General features: G+C 33.1%; 1 protein-coding gene across 3 annotated transcripts; it reads right to left on the minus strand.

Moving 5' to 3' along the window:
* Positions 1-8,452: 8,452 nt before the first annotated feature.
* LOC110632203 (receptor-like kinase TMK4) lies at positions 8,453-13,089 on the minus strand. 3 transcript variants are annotated; one of them, XM_021780339.2, is made up of 3 exons: positions 10,698-13,089; positions 9,310-9,870; positions 8,453-8,692 (listed from the first exon to the last, which is right to left on the minus strand). In XM_021780339.2, the coding sequence occupies exons 1-2, from the start codon at positions 12,955-12,957 to the stop codon at positions 9,356-9,358; spliced, it is 2,775 nt and encodes a 924-aa protein (XP_021636031.2). In that variant the 5' UTR covers positions 12,958-13,089; the 3' UTR covers positions 8,453-8,692; positions 9,310-9,355. The 3 variants fall into 3 exon arrangements, with proteins under 3 accessions (XP_021636031.2, XP_021636029.2, XP_021636030.2); XM_021780337.2 differs by having other exon boundaries at positions 8,453-8,839; XM_021780338.2 differs by having other exon boundaries at positions 8,453-8,882.
* Between the last annotated feature and the right edge of the window lie 8,589 nt (positions 13,090-21,678).

The following is a 21,678-nucleotide window of genomic DNA, read 5'->3' on the forward strand; positions in this document are numbered from 1 at the left end:
CCTAAACCGTGCTCTGATACCACTAAATGTGACACCCATTAGCCGTGTACTGTATACCCGAGTAAGTAATGCCACACGGTGTACCGGCACACTCTAATATACCTTAATTAATTTTCATCATAATTTTGAATATAACTTGTAAAATATAACTCATTTAAGTCATTTATTGAATTCATAATTTATTTGAGGTTCGAAAATTTTATAGAAAATCCGTGAATACTGGCTAAAAATGGAGAAAATAGTTCTTGAACTGTTAAAAACACTTCCAATAAACAAATTCATTCATTCTCAACTCCAATATCAACACAAAACTCAATATCAAGATTTCAACATTTCAATTTCTATTCTCATTCATCATTCACATGTGATGTTCACATATAAATCACAAGTAAACATTTACTTTTCCATTAACAAATACAATTTTCATAATTTACATATACATCAATATACATTACACAAGTTTAATTACATATGAAGAAAAATCAAAATTAAGTTACAAAATGTCAAAATGACACCTAGTGTCCTACCAATGCACATGAAGTTGAGGTGACACGGACATCGAGCAGAATCGCGGATGGACTCACCTACCGTGGTCTACCGGGCTCACGATCGGGGTCTCGGTACCTACGCTGCGTGGCAAAGCAACGCTAAGCAATAATGCTTAGTGGTGCAATAATATAATAGAAGAAAATAGCAAGAAAATGAATGTGTATAGAATGTGTATGCTTTCTTTGTTTGGTATTGGTATATCCATTATTTCGTTAACGTTGTTCACTTTTATTCATTTGGTTGCCCCAAGTAACCTACACTAGACGACTGGACTAGATAACGGGTAAACTGGCACTGGGTACCTAGCACCTCGGGCCGTCACACCATCGGTCACATATGCATCTCCCGGTGTGCAACAGAACAGCTAACAAGCTGTAAATAATATCAGGCACAAGGCCAAGTCTCAATACAAAGTCAGAATGGCTAAAAGCCATGAAATCACGGAATGGCATATTGCCATGTGCAGTACTGCTAACTGAACCCTATTGGCATGCCAAACTATCCAAACCAATCTTGTTAGGTATACTAGGGCATTTGAAACTTTTAAATTCTTCAATTTGTGAATTTCATGTTTTGGTGTTACTATTCACCTCATTGGTCAACAAAAATGTTGACTTTTGGATAGAAAATATGTACATTGACTTTGGCACTCCCAACATACCACATTTTGTGTTTAAAACTTGTTGGCATTAAGTGTTAATACCATTTCAAGTTTAAACCAACACAAGCAGAATTTTCAGTTTTGGTGAGTCAACTTCACTGTTCCATTGGACACTGTTGCTGTGGGAATTTGAAGAAATGTAAAACATGAAAGTTGTTCCTTATTTTGTCTAGTTGAATTTCTTTTTTTGAATCACTCCATTTGGAGTTTTGTAGCTCCAGATATGGTCCAAAAACCACAGCTGGCCGGATTTGCATTCTGCAGAAATTACCATATCTACAGTAACATGAACAGTGACTGCCACTACCATTTGGGTTAGGTTCTGGCCATAATTTGGGGTAGGTTCCTTCATAAAAGTTGTTTGTCTATGTCTTAACTTGTTGCTGTAAAAATTTTAGGTCAATTGACCAAATCTACAGTGAGTTATGGCCAAATGAATAGTTACTGTTTATTTGGTCAATTCTGCAGAATCAGTGGCAGGGTATCCGGATTGGGGCCAAGTTTTGGTCCTCTTACTTTGGTCTTTTGGGCATGGTTTCTTCAGCAAAAATGTGCCATTATAAGCCTAGTTTCATGTCCAATTGGCCAAACACCAATTGGACCAACACAGCCCAAGTTATGGCAGTGCAAGTGGACTGAATTTTCAGTCCCTCTGCTACTGTCCTAGGGCAGCCTGCAACTTCACTTTGCAATCCTATTTTTCAGTCCATTCTATGGTCAACTTACCTAAAATAGTCACTAATTGACCATTAAAAAGTTCTCTAACAATTTCCTAAGCCAAGTCACATTTTCACCTTTCCAAACCCTAATGTCCAAATCAATTTGCTCATAAACTTTAATTAACATACTTAGTTCAATATCCATGCATATTACTACCTTAACCATCATTTCTAGCCACTCTAAGTTTATTAAACAATCAAACTCATCCTTCCATAGGGCTGCCAAAAATTGAAGGTACCCTTAACACATATAATTTACTTCAATTTCTTAAAATCTCTTAGCTCAAAATGATGTTCTAACTAAGATTAAAAGAGTGAAAATGAAAGTGTAGAGCTAACCTTGAGTGGCAGAATTTCCCAAGCCCCTAAACTTCACTTTCTTTCTCCTTCTTGGCTGCCAAAAGGTTTAGCAAGGTGCTAGGGCAAATTTTAGTGAAAGATCTCTAGGGTTTTAGGGTGAAATGAAGAGGGAATTTAAGGTTTGGATTGAAAATCAATGGAGGTGGTTCTAGGTATGTTTCGGCTGGTTTTCTTGAAAGGGAGATGGCTGCTGCATTTTTGTTAATTTGGTCTTTATTTAGTCCTTTTTATTTGTTGGTTAATTAGTTGTTTAAATAGGATTGGTTATAGTTTTTAAATGACATCTTCATGATGTCATTAATAAGCATTTTTCTCTTTTTCTTTTTCTTCCTTCACTACTCAATTTCAATTTAAATTTTTAGTAATGTTTCTTCATATTTTATGTCATATTAATTATTTACTCAACTGGACAAGTCGGCCAAAAATCACCTCTGAAGGCGAAATGACCAAAATGCCCTCCGTTTGGCTCAACGGGCCAAAATTGTCTGTACAGATTGAAAAATTTTTCTAGGTATTTTCTTGGCATTCTAATGCCATAGGAACCTCAATAACCCTTCTCTGGAGTCCCAAAAATTATTTTATAATTTTTCCCCTGGATCTAGGGCTCCTAGTTGTGAGAACCGCAACTTCCCTCCGGTTACCCATCGCTTGGGCACCGGCTCGTTTGACTTGGTTGTATTTTATTTCTAAAATTTTTACTAAATTTTTCTTATTAATATTTGAGTTAATTATGGTTCCTGACTTTAGTTTAAATATTTTTCCGGACGTTCTAGCTGTCCGGACTGACACCGGTCACCGGAACAGTAGAATATACGGAATTGCTACCGGGAGGGTGTTATAGAAATAAAGTAGGCACAATGGCCAGTAAGTAGGCATATAGCCTGTAGAACAATCATAACAGATATATATTGTCAATTCATGATTTTCTCGGTAGGCAGTACTGCTATCTGTAGTCCCTAATTGGTATACCAATCGATTCAAACTAAATAAATAAGTCTAGGTATACTATGGGTAATTACACATTATTACATATTTATTTGAATATTCATATACCTTTATAGTGGGAAAATAGGTCCCACATACCTCTTTCATATGGTTTAAAGTTCAATAGCTTATTAGGGTTAAATTCCCTACCATAAGATAATTTATCTCATGGACCTTTCTTTAGTTTCAATTTTTGTGTCTCATTTTTACCTATCCATTTGATCAGTTTGCAGCCACTGTTTGGCCACACTTCCTTCATTGAAGTTGTTCCCCTATGTCTTATCTTTATTTTTTTTTTGAATCATATCAATTTGATTTTTATAACTCAAGTTATGGTCGGGTAACCATAACTGACTCATTTCTAGATTCTGGTTCCTTAACTAGGCAACTTTTGGACTTAAAGTTTACCTAATTAATGGAACAGGTTACAGTCAATTTTAGGCATAGTTATCTTCATAGAAATTGTTTCCCTATGTCTTATGATCATTTAGAAATTTATATCACAATTTTTCAAGTTTTGTAGAATTATTTATGGCCAATTAACTGACCTGGGTTCATGTACCTCGTGCCAATAGGGGCTCAGTTCAGGACAGTGATTGCAGGTCAATTTTTGAGATTCTTAAATTCATAATTTGAGGAAGGTTCCTAAAACAAAGTTGTAGCTCTATTTCTCAAGTTTCTAGAAAGGTATGACTCATCTCAATTGAATTTTTCTAGTGGGAGTTATGACTAAAAGACTGTTCTGGGGTCAAGTTAAGTTTAGTCAGATTGCAGGTTTTGATGCAGTGACTTGTTCTAACTATTTGACTTAGTTCTCATGATTTCTGGGTTTTGGTCAAAATACAAATTTTGTAGATCTATGTCTTGTGGACATTTTACCATTGGTTTCACTACATTTGAATTCTTGTAGACCAAGTTATGGTCATTTTTCTAAAAGTAGTCGGGTAAGTTTGTGTCCAACAGTTTATGGGCAACCTAATTCTGGGCAGTTTTGTGACCCAATTTGGGTCAGCAATTTGGTTTGGTTTTTGGCATTTCTGGGTTCAATAGTCTTCATGAAAATTGTAGCCTTATATCTAAGCTTTCCAATGGTATGAAATTTAGGTCATTTGGACCAGTATAGAGGGAGTTATGACCAAATGAATATGTACTGTTCATTTGGTCATTTTCTGGGTTTGGTGCAGGGTAATCCGGATTTGGGCAGTGTTTAGGTCAAGTTTTTGACAAAATTTGAGCATGGTGTCTGCATGAAAAATGGGCTATTTTGAGTTTAATTTCACCTCCAATTGGCCTCATACCAATTGGAGTCACACATTTTCAGTTATGGTTCTACAAACCTACTAGACTTATCGAGTCCCAACTTGCAGAAAATTGACACTCTCAAAATTCAATCTCCTCCAACTTCTTTACTTCAATTTGCATGCATAACACTTCTATAAGCAATAATCTCAACTCAATAGGTCAATTTCAAGCATTTCCATAAAATCCCCAATCATTTACACAAACCCTAGTTTTCAAAGTTTTAAATTTGCAGAAACACTACACAATCAAACTCCCAAACATATCAACTTATCACACATTCTCATGGAACCATTTTTCATCACTTAAAAGCAATAAACCTCAAGGTTCCATGGCTGCAGAAAATTCAAGGGGTTCTTTCCTCAAGATTTTCTTTTTAATTTTATGAATTTTATACTTGGCTAAACATGCTTTTCATGTTTAATGAAGAGAAGAAGAGGGATTAGTGCACTAACCTTACTTGAGCTTCCCAAACTTCAATTTTCTTGCTTCTTATTACTATCTATGGCTTCCTTATGGAGTGGGGAGTATTTTTTGTGAAGTGAGCTAATGGTTTTAGTGAGTGAGTGAGGGAAGAATTAAGCTTGAAGTTTGCACAAAAATGGTGGAAAGAAGAACAAGGGCAGCCGGCCAAGAGAGAGAAGAGGGAGTGGGGAAGAAGATGGAGGTTGGTGGCATTTTGTCTTATGTGTCTATTTATATATTCTACTTTTTGTACTTTAATTTTTAAATTTCCATAAGCTTTTCTTTTCATTTCCTTTCTTTTCTTTTCTTTTCTTTTCTTTTCTCATTTTCCTAATTTATTTCATAAATTTTAATTTATGTTAATTATTTTATTCTCTAAATTTTAATTTGACATTTAGGTCAAAATTCACCTCTTGGGGTAAAATGACCAAAATGCCCTTCATAGTGCATATCGGGTTATTTTTATTATTTTATACCAATTAATAAATTCTCTGTATTTTTATTTTATTTCCTCTAAATTTTTCCTATATTTTCTTAACATTTATTCCATCAATTCATGCCATAGTTTAAGTGTAGTTCCAGACATTCTGACTGTCCGAACAGACATTAGTCATCAAAATAGTAGAATGTACGGACTACCTACGGTGAGGGCGTTACATGTAGCCACTTCCCAGTGGTGTTACCCATCGCTGAGACTTGTGCTCATTTAATTGATTATGCTCCACTTCCTTTATGTTTTCTTCAACCTTACTTGATCTTTATTAATTTAATTTATGATTTCTTACTTAAATTTAAGGGTAGTTCCAGACATCCCAATCTATCCAGACAGATGTTAGTCACCGGAATAGTAGAATATACGGACTACCTATAGTGGGAGTATTACAATGGAGATCTATTAATCAAGAAACAAGCTGTATTAATTGTTTTAGCCCAAAAATCCTTTCCCAATCCTGAATGTGAGAGCATGATTCGTGCTTTATCAAAAAGCGTTCTGCTCATATGTTCTACAATACCATTCTATTGTGGTGTCCTTGCATAAGCGCGGTGTCTCACTATACCTTTATTACTGCAAAATGCATCGAACTCAAAATTACAAAATTCCAACCCGTTATCAGTTCTAAGATGCTTGACCTTCTTTTCTGTCTATTTCTCAATCATCGTCTTCCGCTTTACAAAGGTTGAAAATGTCTCATCTTTTCTTTTCAAAAAATATACCCACATCATCTGAGAGTAATCGTCAATAAAAATCATGAAGTACCTGGCACTGCTCTTGAAAGGGATTCTGTTAGGACCCCATAGATCTAAGTGGATATAATCCACCGTTCCTCTGGTCTTGCGCATTGCCTTTTTATCGAACTTCACCTTGGTCTATTTGCCAAACACATAGTGTTCACAAAAGTTCACAGATTATGTTTTCTGCTCATCCAATAAATCCCGCTTGCTCAACATAGATAACCCTTTTTCACTCATATGACCAAGATGCAGATGTCACAATTGAGTCTAATTCTGATTATTGCTTCTGGATGCTACTGCAGCTTCTCTTGAAACTGTACTGCCCTGAAGAAAATATAATCCTAAAAGCAAACTGCGCTTCATGAGTACCATAAAGCCCTTGCACACTTTCAAAACTCCATTCTCTGCATGCTATCTGAATCCATGAGAGTCTCAGGTTCCTCTTCAGTCCTGGAACATGCCGACACTCTATAGTTCTGACAATGCCATCAAACATCCTCAATCTGATGTTACTAATTCCTTCCACAAATAATGCATGATCATTGCCCAGAAACACATTACCACTCATCTATTTATAAGTGACAAATCAGTTTCTGTGTGGACACATGTTATATAAGTTGCACCAGTATCAAGAATCCAAGAGTTCTGTCCATGATCTGAAGTCACAGATAAAATTTTCCCAACACTATCATCACCATTAGAATCGATAAAACTATCAACCACATTCACAGAACTTTCTGGTTGCTTTTCTTTTTTAATTTTTCATTTGAAACAATCTCTTCTGTAGTGACCTTGCTCTTTGCACTCAAAACAGTTAGCCTTTTTCATTATTGACTTAGATCTGGCCTTAGATTTCTTTCTGCTAGAAGAACCCTCCCTTAAATGTGTTCTTCCCCTGCTCATCAAACCTTTCCCCTCAAATCTGTCTCTATTATCTGGAAAATTCTTTTTCAACTCCTTCGATTTTAGAGAATTACTAATATCGTCTAGTGAAATACTGTCTTTCCCATACAACAGAGTATCAACAAAAGTCTCATAGGAGGGTGATAAAGAATATAATACAATAAAGGCCTGATCCTCACTATCAATATCAATATCAATGTTCTTCTAGTTCATAATGATTAAATTAAATTCATCTAGATATTCTTTCATAGGCGTACCTTCGCTCATTTCAAATTGTAAAGCCTTTTCTTCAGATACAAGCGATTGGTCAGCGATTTGGCAAAATACAACTCCTCTAATTTCTTCTATGCCACAGACACTAAGCTTTCACCAGTAATCTCGCGTAAGACATTATCAGTTGCGCTCATGAAAATCGCGCTCATGCTCTCTCCTTCAAATCAGCCTTTTCCGCCTCTTTCATACCTTTTGGAAAGTCATCGTCAATTGCCTTCCATAGGTCTTATAGGATCAAGGAAGATTTGATTTTAATCTTCTATAGACTGAAACTCAATCCACCATCAAACTTCTCTATCTCATACTTTGTTGAAGATAACGCCATTTGTAAACCCTAGGTTTTGCGCACAAAGTTCTGATACTAGTTTGTTATAACAGGCATACAAATCTAAGGCACACACAAATCGCACAATCACACAGTATAAAAAATAGAAGACGAATAACATAGGATTTAACGTGGTTCAATCATAAGGTCTATGTCCATGGACAAGATAAGTAAAAAAAGTTTCACTATGATGAAAAAAGTAAGATACAATCACTCAGAACTCTCAAACCCTAACCCCAGTGTGTTTCCCGAATATCTCACAACTTTATCACAAAAGGCAGAATATTGCCCCCGCACCCCCCAAGAGATTAGTGGTGGGCTTAGATCTCATTTTTTATCCCAATCGGATCACAATTTAAAGCTTTTAAGTCAGATCACAATTTAGGTCCATAAAGCCATCCAAAATTTAAGTCGCATAAAAAAAAACATTTATAGGATGGCCTGTGTGAACCAGATGATAATTAGGAGTAAAGTGTTCAAATTGCGTGGTCAATGGCTGATTATATGATTAAATAACAAGATGATCGCCTTCTTAGATTTAATCATAAAAATATCCAATCTTAAGTCCTTATTACATTTGCCTCTACATTAAATGTTCTTATTAGGATATTTTTTAACTTGGAAGCTAGAATCATTTATTAATTTTGGGCACTTCATTGAATAAGTTGATAGTCACAGGGATTCAATAAATTCGAATAGATTTCTCAATAATTGTCAAACTGCTAAAATAGACGGACGACTCATGACAGCTTAATGAACTTAATTTAATATTGTCCAGCTACTGCCCTCGGAAGGGGAAAACAAATAAAAATATAACAGAAGCAAAGTAGAAGGAAAGAAAAAGAAAAAGGAGCGTTTGACAAAGATCCATCAAACATGTGCAGCACATCAAAAGTCTCCTTCCATTTGATACTGGTTCACCTGTAAAGTTGGCAATTCGCACCAAACTCACAATACTATAATGCAAGCCTAATAAAAAGAACTCTCTTCCAGCTAATATCCATCCCATCATCAACCAATGCAATCAATATCAAAATCTCTGTTCAAAGTCTTTCTTCTTCAAAGCAACTGCAAGAATCATTGCTATGTTCTATAAAACTTTCTTTTCAATCTTCAATATCATTGCAAAAAAAAAAAAAGAAAAAGTATTCAGCAAACTGAGTGATAAATGAGGGGGGGAAAAGCTATAAACGAAACAACTAATAAATTTTCATCCGCTAGTTCGAGGGCAAAAACTTACTAACAGTAATAAAGTATATGACAAATATTATACAAAATCCTCACTCTCTTCCCCCTTCCCTCCACTGCACTCCCTTTTTCACCCAGAAGAAATAAAAAGAAATGACAACAAAAAGAAACAAACCACCTTTTCTGACCCAGCATAGCCAAATCAGTAGAGTAGGCTGGGAACAATGAATCCAATGCAAACAACTTATAGCTCTGCTGCTCAGGTTTTAGTCCAATCAGGAATTAGTTCATTAAAGAAACGAGCAAAACCAGTAAATACAATGAAACCAAGATACACCTGCGATGATTACCTTTCCTTTCGTCTCCTTTTTAGTGCTTATCAATCTTCTGTGTTCGTCATCGAAGATCAGTTGATTTAAATGACTCTGCGAAGCCAGAGGGCTTTGCAGGAATACTTGATTGCGTCTGAGAGTAGGATATATCGTTAAACAATGAGGAAGAGCTTTCATCAGCTTGCCATCTTTGCAGAGCTTGTGGAAGGCTCATATGGAGGTCAATGCCATAACCTTCGTCTTCTTCACGGCTAGCAGGTCTCCATTGCTCTACAAGAGGCCCCAACACATTAACTGCATGCCCCATGTCAGGTCTTTGGTATGGCTCACGAGAAGTGCAATGTCCTGCTAGCTCAGCCACTCTGTAAATGCTGGCTAATGTCTCCTCATCCAATTCGATAGTCTGATCAATCACCTTTGGAATGCTCTCTCTATTGATTAGGACCCTGCGAAACCATGTAACCAGATGGGCCTTCTCATCTGGCAAGGTGTCATCCAGAGCTTTTCTGCCAGTTATGATCTCCATCAAAACAACTCCAAAGGCATAAACATCCACCTTTGTTGTCACCCTTCCAGTAGCTGACAGTAAACAAAATATACACCGTCACATTTGAATGAAGCAACTAATTTGGCATCCAAAAATATGTAAATAAAATCCATTTTCAAATTATCATGAACTAGGAAAAAGTATCTATTGAATATTGAGAATTTAATACTTGTGCAGACAAGTATGTCAACAAGAACCTGCGCAAAGCTGCACATAATTGAAGATAAGCAACCCCCAAGTGGTCTCTACCACTTCTGGTGTAGCTCATTAAATCAAAAAAGAAAGATTCAAATTCTAAAGGCCTGTTGGGAAATCCCACATTGAGAATATACATAATGAAAGTGTATAATATAACTGGTTGAGTTATAATATTAAATTGACTAATTATTTTAATGTATAAACAGCTAATCACTTATATGTGTGTGTATTAATAATGAATTAAAGTGTAATATTTCCGACACTTTCTCTGAATTCAACATGATATCAAAGCACAGATTGAGTTGTGCATTTCAACCACCTAAGTTTGTGGTTGCACTTGAAGGGGAGTGTTGGGACACACTGAAAATATAAATAATGATAGGGCATGCCTATTATAAATCACTTTCTCCAAATTTAACAAGGCATTTCAGGGAAATTTACTGATTCATGTGAGAAATCTAAAAAAAGATGAGAAGTGCCCCCATGATATCAGAAGAAAACTAGAGAAAGGAACGGACTACGATGAAAATCATTCTTTAAATGCTAACAATGATAATTTTGCAAAACGTCACTAAAAGCATATATTTAGGATACTCACTGTTGTTGTAACAATGCTAACTGGAATAATTGCTTCAATAAATGTACAAAACAACTTACTTACCAGCATACTCAGGTGCAAGATAGCCAAAGGTGCCTGCCAATCGAGTTTCCACAGAATACTTCCCATCGGGTGCATTTCTAACCAAACCAAAATCTGCCACTTTGGCTCTCATGTCATCACCAAGAAGAATATTAGTTGGTTTCAAATCTCTATGAATGAAACTCTGCTGGGCTAAACTGTGCAGGTACTCGATTCCTCTTGCCACATCTAGTGCAATAGTAACTCTTTGCTTCCACGTAAGTGGACTGTAGCTATGAACTTGCCAATCAAACAAATGATCCCCTAGTGTTCCACGAGGCATGTACTCATAGACCAACAGTCTCTCATTGCCATTCACACAGTAACCTAACAGAGCAACAAGATGCCTATGTCTAACCTTTGAAAGCACTGCAATCTCTGCCTGAAACTCATTCATACCTTTGGTGCCCATCACTGTGGATTCCATCCTCTTCACAGCAATCTTAGTCCCATCATGCAACTCCCCCCGATACACTACACCGAAACCGCCTCTTCCAATAATATTTTCTTCGCTAAAATTATTTGTAACTTGTCTAAGAATTTCAATTGACACTGCAACATTTCCACCCTCAAACATCTTACGGTCGCTATCCCCACCGCTACTCTGGCTATGCAGTTCAGTAGGCAGCCCATTGTACCCATTAGTCCCACTTGGCCCTCCATTCTTACCCAGTACCCGCACACTGTCATCTTTCTCCATATCCCCATAACTTGGACGCCTTTTATTATATTTATACAACACGAATGATAAAACAGCAATAAAAATAACAACAGCTATAATAATGCCAGCAATTATACCTCCCGCTATTCCACTACGTTTTCCTGCACCTGATGGAGATGTGCTCGCACTGGGTGAGCCACCGTTTGTGGCAGATGATTCTGGAGTGCCTCCGCCAGTGCTTATATCCGTACCCAGCAGAAGGTTTCCAGGCTTAGTGATCAACTTCACCGAGCTAGAAAATGCCGGAACTTTACCAGAGAGATTATTATTGGAAACGTCAAGTGTCTGAAGTGCGAGTTTCGTCATGCTATCAGGAATAGAACCTGTCAAGTTATTGTTATTGAGATACAAATTCTTCAAATTAGTGAGATTGGCAAATGCAGGAGAAATAATCCCTGAGAAGCCCTGCTTTCCCAAATTAACAGTGGTTACTTTTTTATTCGGATCGCAGGAAACAAAATTCCAACCAGAACAGGCATCATTTCCTGTCCAATCATCAGAGAGTTTCGATGGATACCCAAGAGTTGCAGCAATCTCAAGCAACGCGGTCACCTGCTCATCACAGGCCTTCCCAGAAACAGTACAGTAATTGTTTTTCCCATCATTAGTGACCTTAACAGATGATTTGAACACTGGAGAAGGACCCTGCAATTTGTTATTTGACAAAGAGATGTTAGCCAGATTTGGAAGCGTCACTAAGGAAGCCGGCACCTCCCCAGTAAACTGATTGTCTCGCAGCTGCAAGTCGAAAAGGCTAGTACATTTGGACAAATCTGGAATTGGACCAGTAAACTGATTCTTCTGGAGCCACACCTGGTACAACTGGGTCATCGATGGGAGCACATCAATAGTGCCCGTTAAACCCATTTGCTGATTATTTAGCCACAAGTTCTGGATCGAAGAATTTGCGAAAGACCATGGCAAAGAACCTGTCAGATTATTATAGCTGAGCCTCAAACTCTGAATACCGGGAAAAGATGCAAAAATGTCAGGAATTGAGCCAAAAATGTTGGATTGCCTAGCATCTAAAGTCTTGAGAGCAGAGGAATCAGCAAGATCTGTAGGAAGCTCCCAGGGAGAGAGATTAATGTTGCCTCCAATGCTCAAGGTTTGCAAACTAGTGAGCCCTTTGAAGAACCCGGAAGGGAATGAAGTGAAATTATTGGAATCCAGGTATAAACTCTGCAAACGTGAGAGATTAGCGAGAGATGGGAGATCCCCAGAAAGCTTATTATTTTGGAGGGAGATCTCCTGGAGCTCATTGAGTAAACCGAGCTCCGACGGGAGGTTGCCGGTGAGATCTTCGTTAGGAAGGGAAATGGAGGTAACCCTGCCAGAGGGATCACATCCTACACCCTTCCAGCTGCAGAAGTCAGAGGAGGACTTGGTGGACCAACCAGAGGGCAACGGGGCGAGGGAGCTGGCGAGTTTAAGCATGACGGCACCGTCATCAGCGGCGGCAGTTGATAGGAGAATGAGAAGAAAGAAGGGGAGAAAGTGGAAAAGAAGACGATGAACCATCGGAGGGCGGAGAGAAGCGCAACGAAAGAGGCGAACGGACACAGAGAGAGAGAGAGAGAGAGAGAGAGAGAGAGAGGTTCTTAGCTTCTAAAGTTTAGGATTTTTGTTCATGAAATGAACAGGTCAGACGCAAGATGAGGGAGACGAGTAAGTAGGTCGTGTTTTTTTGTTTTATTTTATTTTATTTTTTATGAAATTAATGGACAGCAAAGAAAGGTTGGGCATTGTCTGTTATTTTTCTTATTTTCTAGTTTTTGTTATTCTAAAAAACAAAATTAGAAATGCAACTTGCTTGTAATAACAGACAATAAAATTTCTTAAAAATAAATTATTTTATAAAATATTTTTATAAGTTTTTTTAAAAAAATAATTTTTTTGTAAAATAATAATTTAATAATTAAAGAGCTATAAAATTTTATTTTTAAAGATGAAAGATATAATTAATTAAAATGCTAATAACTTTGAAAACAATAGAAAACTAAGTGTTTTAAACTTCTAAGGTTTATTTTCTTACAATTATTAATCTTATTATTTTAGATAAATTGCATTTTTGTTATCGAAATTTTTATATATATAAATTGTAATATAAATATCAAAAGATTAATTTGTGATGTTTAAAAAAATTACAGGAAGAAATGAACGTATTGCATTTTCTTAATTTTATTTTTTATTTTCGTTGAACTGTTTTATCTCATAATTTTATAAAATTTATTGTTTTTTTTTATGAATTTAGACTAGACTTTTTGGTGATTTGTTTTATCCTAATTCATAAATAGGATGCATTGTAATTTCAACTTGTCTTCTGGTATGGACAAATGGCTGAGAGTGCAGTGCAATTTATCCAAATCTTGTGTAATAACATTGCATCTTGTAATGAGATGAAATATTGTGTGCGTGTTAACAGAGGATTACCAATGGGAAAAGAGGGAAAAAAAAAAAGGTAGAAAAATAGGATATTTATAAATTTGAAAAAAATAAAACTATTGTTTTTAAAACCACCCAATTATGCGAATTAAGTAATGTTCTTTTATCGAGAAATTAAGGACTAATTGAATACATATTATCCATAAAGACTCAAAAACTAAATATTATTAAAAAAATAGCACATGCACAAATTAAGATATTTCTATTGATAGTGTGAGCTAGCTTGCACTTGCATAACGGCAAGTTTGCTGCCAGTCTGTCTGTGACAGAAAAATTCTGAAGGGCCCACAGTTGTGCGTGTGGGGCCCACATTGCTTAGATCGCCGCTTGAGACGGTAACTTTTTCTGGTATATCTTCTTGAAAGGAGCCTCCATTTTACGGCTAAACATGACACGCAATTATTTAATTTTATAAATAATTTAAAAAAATTAATAAAATTTAAGTTTTTTTTTTTAAACTGATAACCCATCAATCTCTTTTATAAAGGGTCATTTTAATTTAATTTTATAAAAATTATTATAATTAAAAATAAAATTTTTTAAATTAATTTATTAATTATTTTATAAAAAATTACTTAATTTTATTAAATTAAAAAAAAGATATGTAAAATATATATAATTATTTTACTTTTATCAAATCTTTTTTCTGTTAATTAAATAATTTTATTTATAAAATTATTAATAAATTAATAGATCCACTTAAAAATTTTTAATTTTTAATTTTATAAAATTAAATCAAAATTTAATAATTTTTATAAAAATATTTATAAAATTAACAAACCATATCTAATAATTAAGCTATATTCATGATCTATTTTTTCTCCCATATTTACAAGGAAAGTCATTAATGAACAATATTTTAATGTATTTATTTCCAAATTTCGCCTCTAATGTCTGCTACATGAAAAATAGATGAAAACAATAAACTTTCATACCAAACTTTTAGTGATAGCAATAAAGTAAAATATTTACAAAAATTATTGAAATTTAAATTTAAATTTAATTAATATTTTTGTTTACTTGAATTTATCTAAATTTATTAAAATTTATCCTTAACCTCTCAATTTCATCTAAGTTTGATTATTATTATTATTATTACTTGAATTTATTTAATTTTATATATTTTAATTAATATTTTACATAAAAAATATTTTTAAATAATAATTTATATAAAATATAATATATAAAAATATATAAATATTATTTAAAATATATATATTATATTTAATTAATTATATATACTATATAAATGTGGAAAGAAGACATTAACTTTGCCAAAAATGCACCTTATGATTTATAATATTTGTGAAAATACCACTAAAAATATATCTATAGCAATTTCTCACTAATAATACACATTATTGACGGCACTCCTTCCCTAATATTACTTTTAGTGAAAATGTATCATCGCTAATACTTTGAATAACGAGAAACTATTCTATATAAATCTGTCGCTAATAACTAATGGTGATAATTTATTTATCATTAATACTAAAAAAGAAATTAGTTTTGATAAATTTGTCACTCATAATTTTTAAAAACTTATCCATCGTAAATCTGTAAATAATTTTAATTTCTAATATTACTATAATTAATGTAAAATAAAATTTTAATAGTATTCAACAGTAACTCTATTTACATAAAAAATCCTATTATAATTCAATATTCTTAATTTTATAAGTATTAATTCATTAAAATTATTTGATTTATAATAATAAAATTAATAAAAAAATCTTAACGACTAAATTTCACTTCTATTAATTTATTTTTATTAATTATTTTAAATATTTATAAATTTATAATATTAAATTATAAAATTACAGTTATTTAATTAATATAATTATAAAATTATTATTAAAAATTGACCATTTAATTGAATAAAAAAATTATATTTATATAATTAGATATGAAACTCCAATCATAAATATTTTATATACTATGAATTTGTAGCTATCTAAACAAAAAATAGTAACAGATAAACTTTTAGATTTAAATACTTTATTTTTGTAAAATAAGACCCAAGTCTAATTAATTTTGACATATAATATGATTTTTTTTTATTTATTATATTTTTGTGTTTTTTTTTTTTCTCTAGTAGGCAAACTATTTTAAGTCTTTTAAGTTTTTTGAATTTTTTTATATCATAGTATCACTCTTATGAAGGCACTTGCATGTGAATATGATGAATAAAATTTTATTATTATTACTACCGGCAAATGAAACCAAAGAAATGAGTAGGGTACTACGAAAAGCACCTTACCCGAATATGAACTTGAACCTAAATTAATATTCTAAATACTTGAATTCCAATTAAAATTTATCTTTAACTACCTGAACTCATTCTAAACTCGTTATCTGAAAAAATACCTGAATCCGTTTGATTTTATATATTTTTAATTAATAATCTACATAAAATTTTTTTAATAATAATTTATATATTAAGAATTTAATAATTCTATAAAATATTTAAATTCTATTTATATAAAATATAATATATGAAAATTTATAAATATTATTAAAAAACATATTTTATATTTAATTGATTATTTATATAAACAAGTTCAGGTAACAAAAATTCAGCATACACAACCTGAACCTAATCCGAACTCAATACGGATATTATTTTTCAAACCAAACCCATCTCAAATCTAATCATATACTATCCAAACCTATGCTATATGTGAGGGTTCGATCGAATCATAATACCCATAAATACTCGATCTATTGCCATCCCTAAATAAAATCAATATCCTTGTAAATTCAATGATATTTATATAGACTAAGATAGATTGATTTTCTTTTTTCTTTTTTTTTCATATTTAGTGTTGATGCTTCTAATAATATTTGGGATGATTAATATCGTTTTTACATAAAAAAATGAATTTTGAATGTGATTACATGAGATTTTAATGTTCTTGAATTTATTAATTTAAATATATATTAATTATAATTTATTAATATCCTCATTTATTAGTCAATTTTAGCTAAGTTGTTTGATTTTGTTCATGTGGTTATAAGAAAATCTAATTATATGCATATATTTATATGAGAAGTTATGTTTCTCTCAATATTAATTTTAATTTTAAGTTGTTATATTTTAGATTTTGAAAATAATAAAAATGAGAGAAAGGTACAAAAAGGAAAAGAAGGATAAAAAAATAATTTGACTACTTGAAAATATTAATAAATAATTATTATGAAATCATTAAAAATGCATGATTAAATTTATTTTTATATTTTAATTCATAATGTTTTTATAATACATATATAATATATTCTATAATTTAAAAAAATAAAATTACTTATTAAATTTATTAAATAATTAATATATGAAATATGTCTTAAAATTATTTGTATTAAATAGTATAATAATATAAAGTTTCAAGATATCAATATAATAAAAATGAAAATTTTATAATGATAATGCATTAAATTACAAAATATATTTTAAAATTTATTTTATTTTTTAATTTTATAAATAACTTTTTCCATATTAATCTAGCTATACAACCTTATTATGCAAGTTAACAATATTTTAAATTATAAAAAAAAATAAAATATATGCAAATAAACTTATTTTTTTAAAAAAAATAAAATAATAGAATTTAAATAAATTTAATTCAATGAGTTAATTTAAATTTATTATTAATGTATTTTAATTTTAAGCATCTTTAACCATCTATATTTTTAAAACTTATTGTAACACCCCTATTTGCATAGCCTGGTATATATCACTATTCCGGTGACCGGTGTTGGTCCAGACAAGTAAGAGGATTAGAACCACATCTAAGACACTTAGATAAGCCATGAACACAAATGATTAGTAATTACCAAATAGTTAAGTATAAATAAGAAAAACAGAATATAAAAAGTTAAATGAGCTGGGAGTCATAGCGATGGGTGACCTTCTCAGGAATGACTGCGAGGTCAATCTAAACTCAAATTTCGAACTGTAAAATGTGACGCCGCGATCCTTAGGACTATTGCAAACACAGTTGAAAAGAGAAAATCAGGAAAAAGAATTGTTAAGCAAGTCAAATAATTAGGTCAGGGATCTGGAAGAAATATCGAATAACTTGCAAACCTGATCGAACCGGCAAGGGGCAATTTGGTCAATTCACCCCTAGAGCTGACTCCTGACCTAACAGTTCAATAAAATCAGAGAAAAGAAAATTTTGAAATATAGAATTAAATTAAAGAAGTGAGGAAAAAGAAAGGAAAAAAAAAAAAAGAAGAGAAAATCACTTATCTTCTCTCCTCACCCATTTCATCCGAATTCTTCCCATAGCCTCACCATTGCCCTCCATGGAAGCTTGAACTCAAGCTTAAAATCCCTCACCTAACCTTAATTTTTCCCATACATACTCCATAAAAGCTTGTTACCTCAACTTAAGAAGGAGATTGAAGAAGAAAGAAAGAAGGAAGAGAGAAGAAATTGATTGAGTGAACTCCAAAGTTGAGGTAAGAATTTAAATTGAAATTTTTAGTTTAAAACACATGTTTTAAGTTAATTTAACTTAGATTTCAACTTAAAAATCAAAACAAAACAATTGTTGGGGGAGTAAATAGGAATTTCATCCAGCTAGGGTTAGGGTTTGATATAAATGAGTTTGATGGTTTTGAATGGTTATTTGAAGTGAATTAGGTGTGTAGATCATGCATGTACACTTTGAATACATTAAATTGAACTTTATGTGTAGTTAGGGTTTGAGCATTTTGAAGAAATTGAAGAAAAATTTAAGAATTGGTCAAATAATATTATTGACCTTATTTGAGTTGAGAAATAGTCAATTATGACCATTTATGGTGTGTATGAATTGTTGAAAATAAGTTTAAATTCGGATTGGTGAAGGTTAATCTGTAGGCAGCTTGACCTAGGTCCCTTTCAGGGACCAAAACTGAAAATTTACCAACTCAATTGGTGTGAGGCCAATTGGAAATGAAACTAGACACAAAATGACACATTTTTCATTTAGGAATCAAGCCCAGAAAGTGTTCATAACTTAGTGAACAATTAGGTTAAATTCGGATTGGGCACACTGACCTGTACAAAAATGACCAAATGAACAGTAGTTACGTAAATGACCATAACTTGGCCTAGGAAGGTCCAAATGACTTGAATTTTTACCGATAGAAAGCTGAGACATAGCCCTACAACTTTCATGAAGAAAACAAACCCAAAATTTGACCATAAGCTGTCCAAAAAATCACCTGTAATCAACCCACAAAAACTGCCATTAACCAGTAAATGCCCAGAATTCTGGATAACACTAAATCCGGCTAGCCATGTTTAAATAGCTATAACTTAGGCTACAAAATTCCAAATGGAGTGATTCAAAAAGGAAAATAAAGTTAAGACAATAAGGAACAACTTCTATGAAGAAAACTTAGCCAAATTACCACAGCAACATGACCAATGGAACAGTGCAAAACAGGGCACCAAATCTGAAATTTTGAAATTTCACCTAAGAGACTTAAGATTTGAGGAAAACAACCAAAACCAACATGTTAGGTAACCAAAATGTGGTATGTGGGTGAAATTAGAGTTCCCATAATTAGTAAGCATTAGAAAGTTAACAAATTGACTTGAATAGTATCATGAATAGTAACCCCGAAATACAAATTTCAAAGAACATCAAATTAAGCATATTAAAGTTAGATTTGAATTCATTTTTGGACTTATGATAAATTGTGATACTGAAACACTGTGAAACTGTGTGTTTTAGTGGAAAAGAATACCGAGAAAGAACCTGAAGTATCGAATTGAGGCCAAGAGGCGACTCGCTTAAGGTTTGTGCACAACATAAACATTCTTTATAATTTCTTTGCAAAGTGCATGAAATGATTTGTGGTTTATTTATATTGTGACTTAATTGTATTGAAATGTTTGTTATGCTTTTGACTTAAATTGTTGAAAGTTTACTTGTATGTGTTTGAAATGGCAATAAATGTTTGATAAATTATTAAGATAGTTTTGAAACCACATTGTCATGACCATATATTTGAATGCCTTACTAGCATGACTAGTGAGGGAAATTAGTTTCGAATTTTGATTCCTTCTCTGACTGAAGTGTTGAGGTGTGTGCCAGTAGAAGAAGAAATTTGAATGGGTATCCATATATTTGAGCTAGCTAGCCTTGTGATTTCTCATAAGCCTCTGGCTATTGAGATGAATATGTTTCGAATGGCATGATATAACTGTGTATTTTTATGAAATTCGTTTTGAGATTTCCTAAATGAGATTGTTTGGACTAAAAATTTATAAATCATGTTTTGTATCTGTTTTTCATGTTCAGTTCAATATTTGAATAAATGTGATTTGAATTATGCATAAATTGTTATTTTTAGTATGTTATGCACCACTGAGTCATAGTACTCAGCGATGGCTGTTATTGCTGTCGCAGATATAGAGACTAGAGGAGCAGCAGCGTGAGCTGCTGAGGATCTTGGAGCCACCTTTCCTGAAGTTTTGTCGTGTATAAATTTATACCCTGAATGTAATATTTATATTTGTGTATGTAACTGTATGTATATGTAAAAACTGGTCATGAGCAGTTGTATAAAGTTGTAATAATATCATTTTGGATTTGCTAATGTAAAGTGGTTGATAAATGTAATTTGTTTTACTTTAATGAAAAATGAATGGAAATATTGAGTTGTAGATTATTGATTTGAATTTTGGAGTTTGAGAAATGACGTTGAAGTTTGTTATGGTAGTTGTTGAGTTGATGAAATAAATTATTGGAAGTGTTTTTACAAGTTTGTAAAGAACTATTTTCTTAAATACAGATAGCACTCTGCCGAAATTTTTCCAAAAAGTAAGAAAAAAGTTTTTAAAATCCCTTGTAGGGTGCTTAATGAGTTATCGGTAGGTGAAGTTTAGTAGTTTATTATGTATTCTACGGGATCATATTATGCCTTACAGAGGGGTAAGGTGTGATATGTTTTAGTAGTATCAGAGCGAAATTTTTGAAGTATGTTTTAACTTGTGAATTTGTGTCTTTTCTTTGATAAGTACAACTGCTCAATGTCCTTATTTGTTACATACAGTGCATTATATCATAAATATGAACTAACGGAGGGAAATCTCTTTGTGTTACTTGTTCAGGAGATATCCTAACTCCAGACTGAAATGGAAGAAGGGGATCGCTCTGTTGAGCAGTCAGTAGAGGCTGAGGCCCAAGGGGAAGCCCCAACTCTCCAAAATATCAGTGGGTTAGTGGCACCAGCCCTACAAATGCCGCAGTTTCCTACACAATTTGCCCAGCAGATAGCTGCAATGTTACAACAAATGGCTGGAAGCATGCCTACTCAAGCTCCACTTCAGACACCTGTGGTACAACCACTGCCTCCAGCCAGATAGTATGACAAGCTGTTGAAGTATGGGGTGACAAAATTTAAGGGTACAGTAGACTCTTTAGAGGTAGAGCAGTGATTGGAGAGGATGGATCGAGTGTTCAAGAAGCTGCACTACCCAGATGAACTAAAATTTGAATACTCAGTGTCTTTGTTGCAAGGGGATGCGTATGACTAGTGGAAGACCATCCCCCATAACTTGGCAGAACCACCAGTATTGACCTGGGACAAATTCATTAGAGAGTTTCGACAGAAATATATCCCAGATTCATATGTGGATTAGAAACTGCAAGAATTTTTGAGTCTGAAACAAGGCAACAGATCAGTGGCAGAGTATGAGAGGGAGTTCTCCCACTTAAGCCACTATGCTGGGAGTATCCTGTCTACCAGCAAAGAAGGGTGCAAGAGATTTGAGACCGGTTTAAAGCCCAGTCTAAGGAT

Source organism: Hevea brasiliensis, chromosome 9 (assembly GCF_030052815.1).
Source record: "Hevea brasiliensis isolate MT/VB/25A 57/8 chromosome 9, ASM3005281v1, whole genome shotgun sequence".
NCBI classification, from domain to species: Eukaryota; Viridiplantae; Streptophyta; class Magnoliopsida; order Malpighiales; family Euphorbiaceae; genus Hevea; species Hevea brasiliensis.

Excerpts from the sequence above, each read along its gene's own strand:
- LOC110632203 (XM_021780339.2), bottom strand. The coding sequence starts at position 12,957 with ATGGTTCATCGTCTTCTTTTCCACTTTCTCCCCTTCTTTCTTCTCATT. Across the intron at positions 9,871-10,697 it reads TCTTGCACCTGAGTATGCTG|CTACTGGAAGGGTGACAACA; the intron begins GTAAGTAAGTTG and ends GTTTACTGTCAG.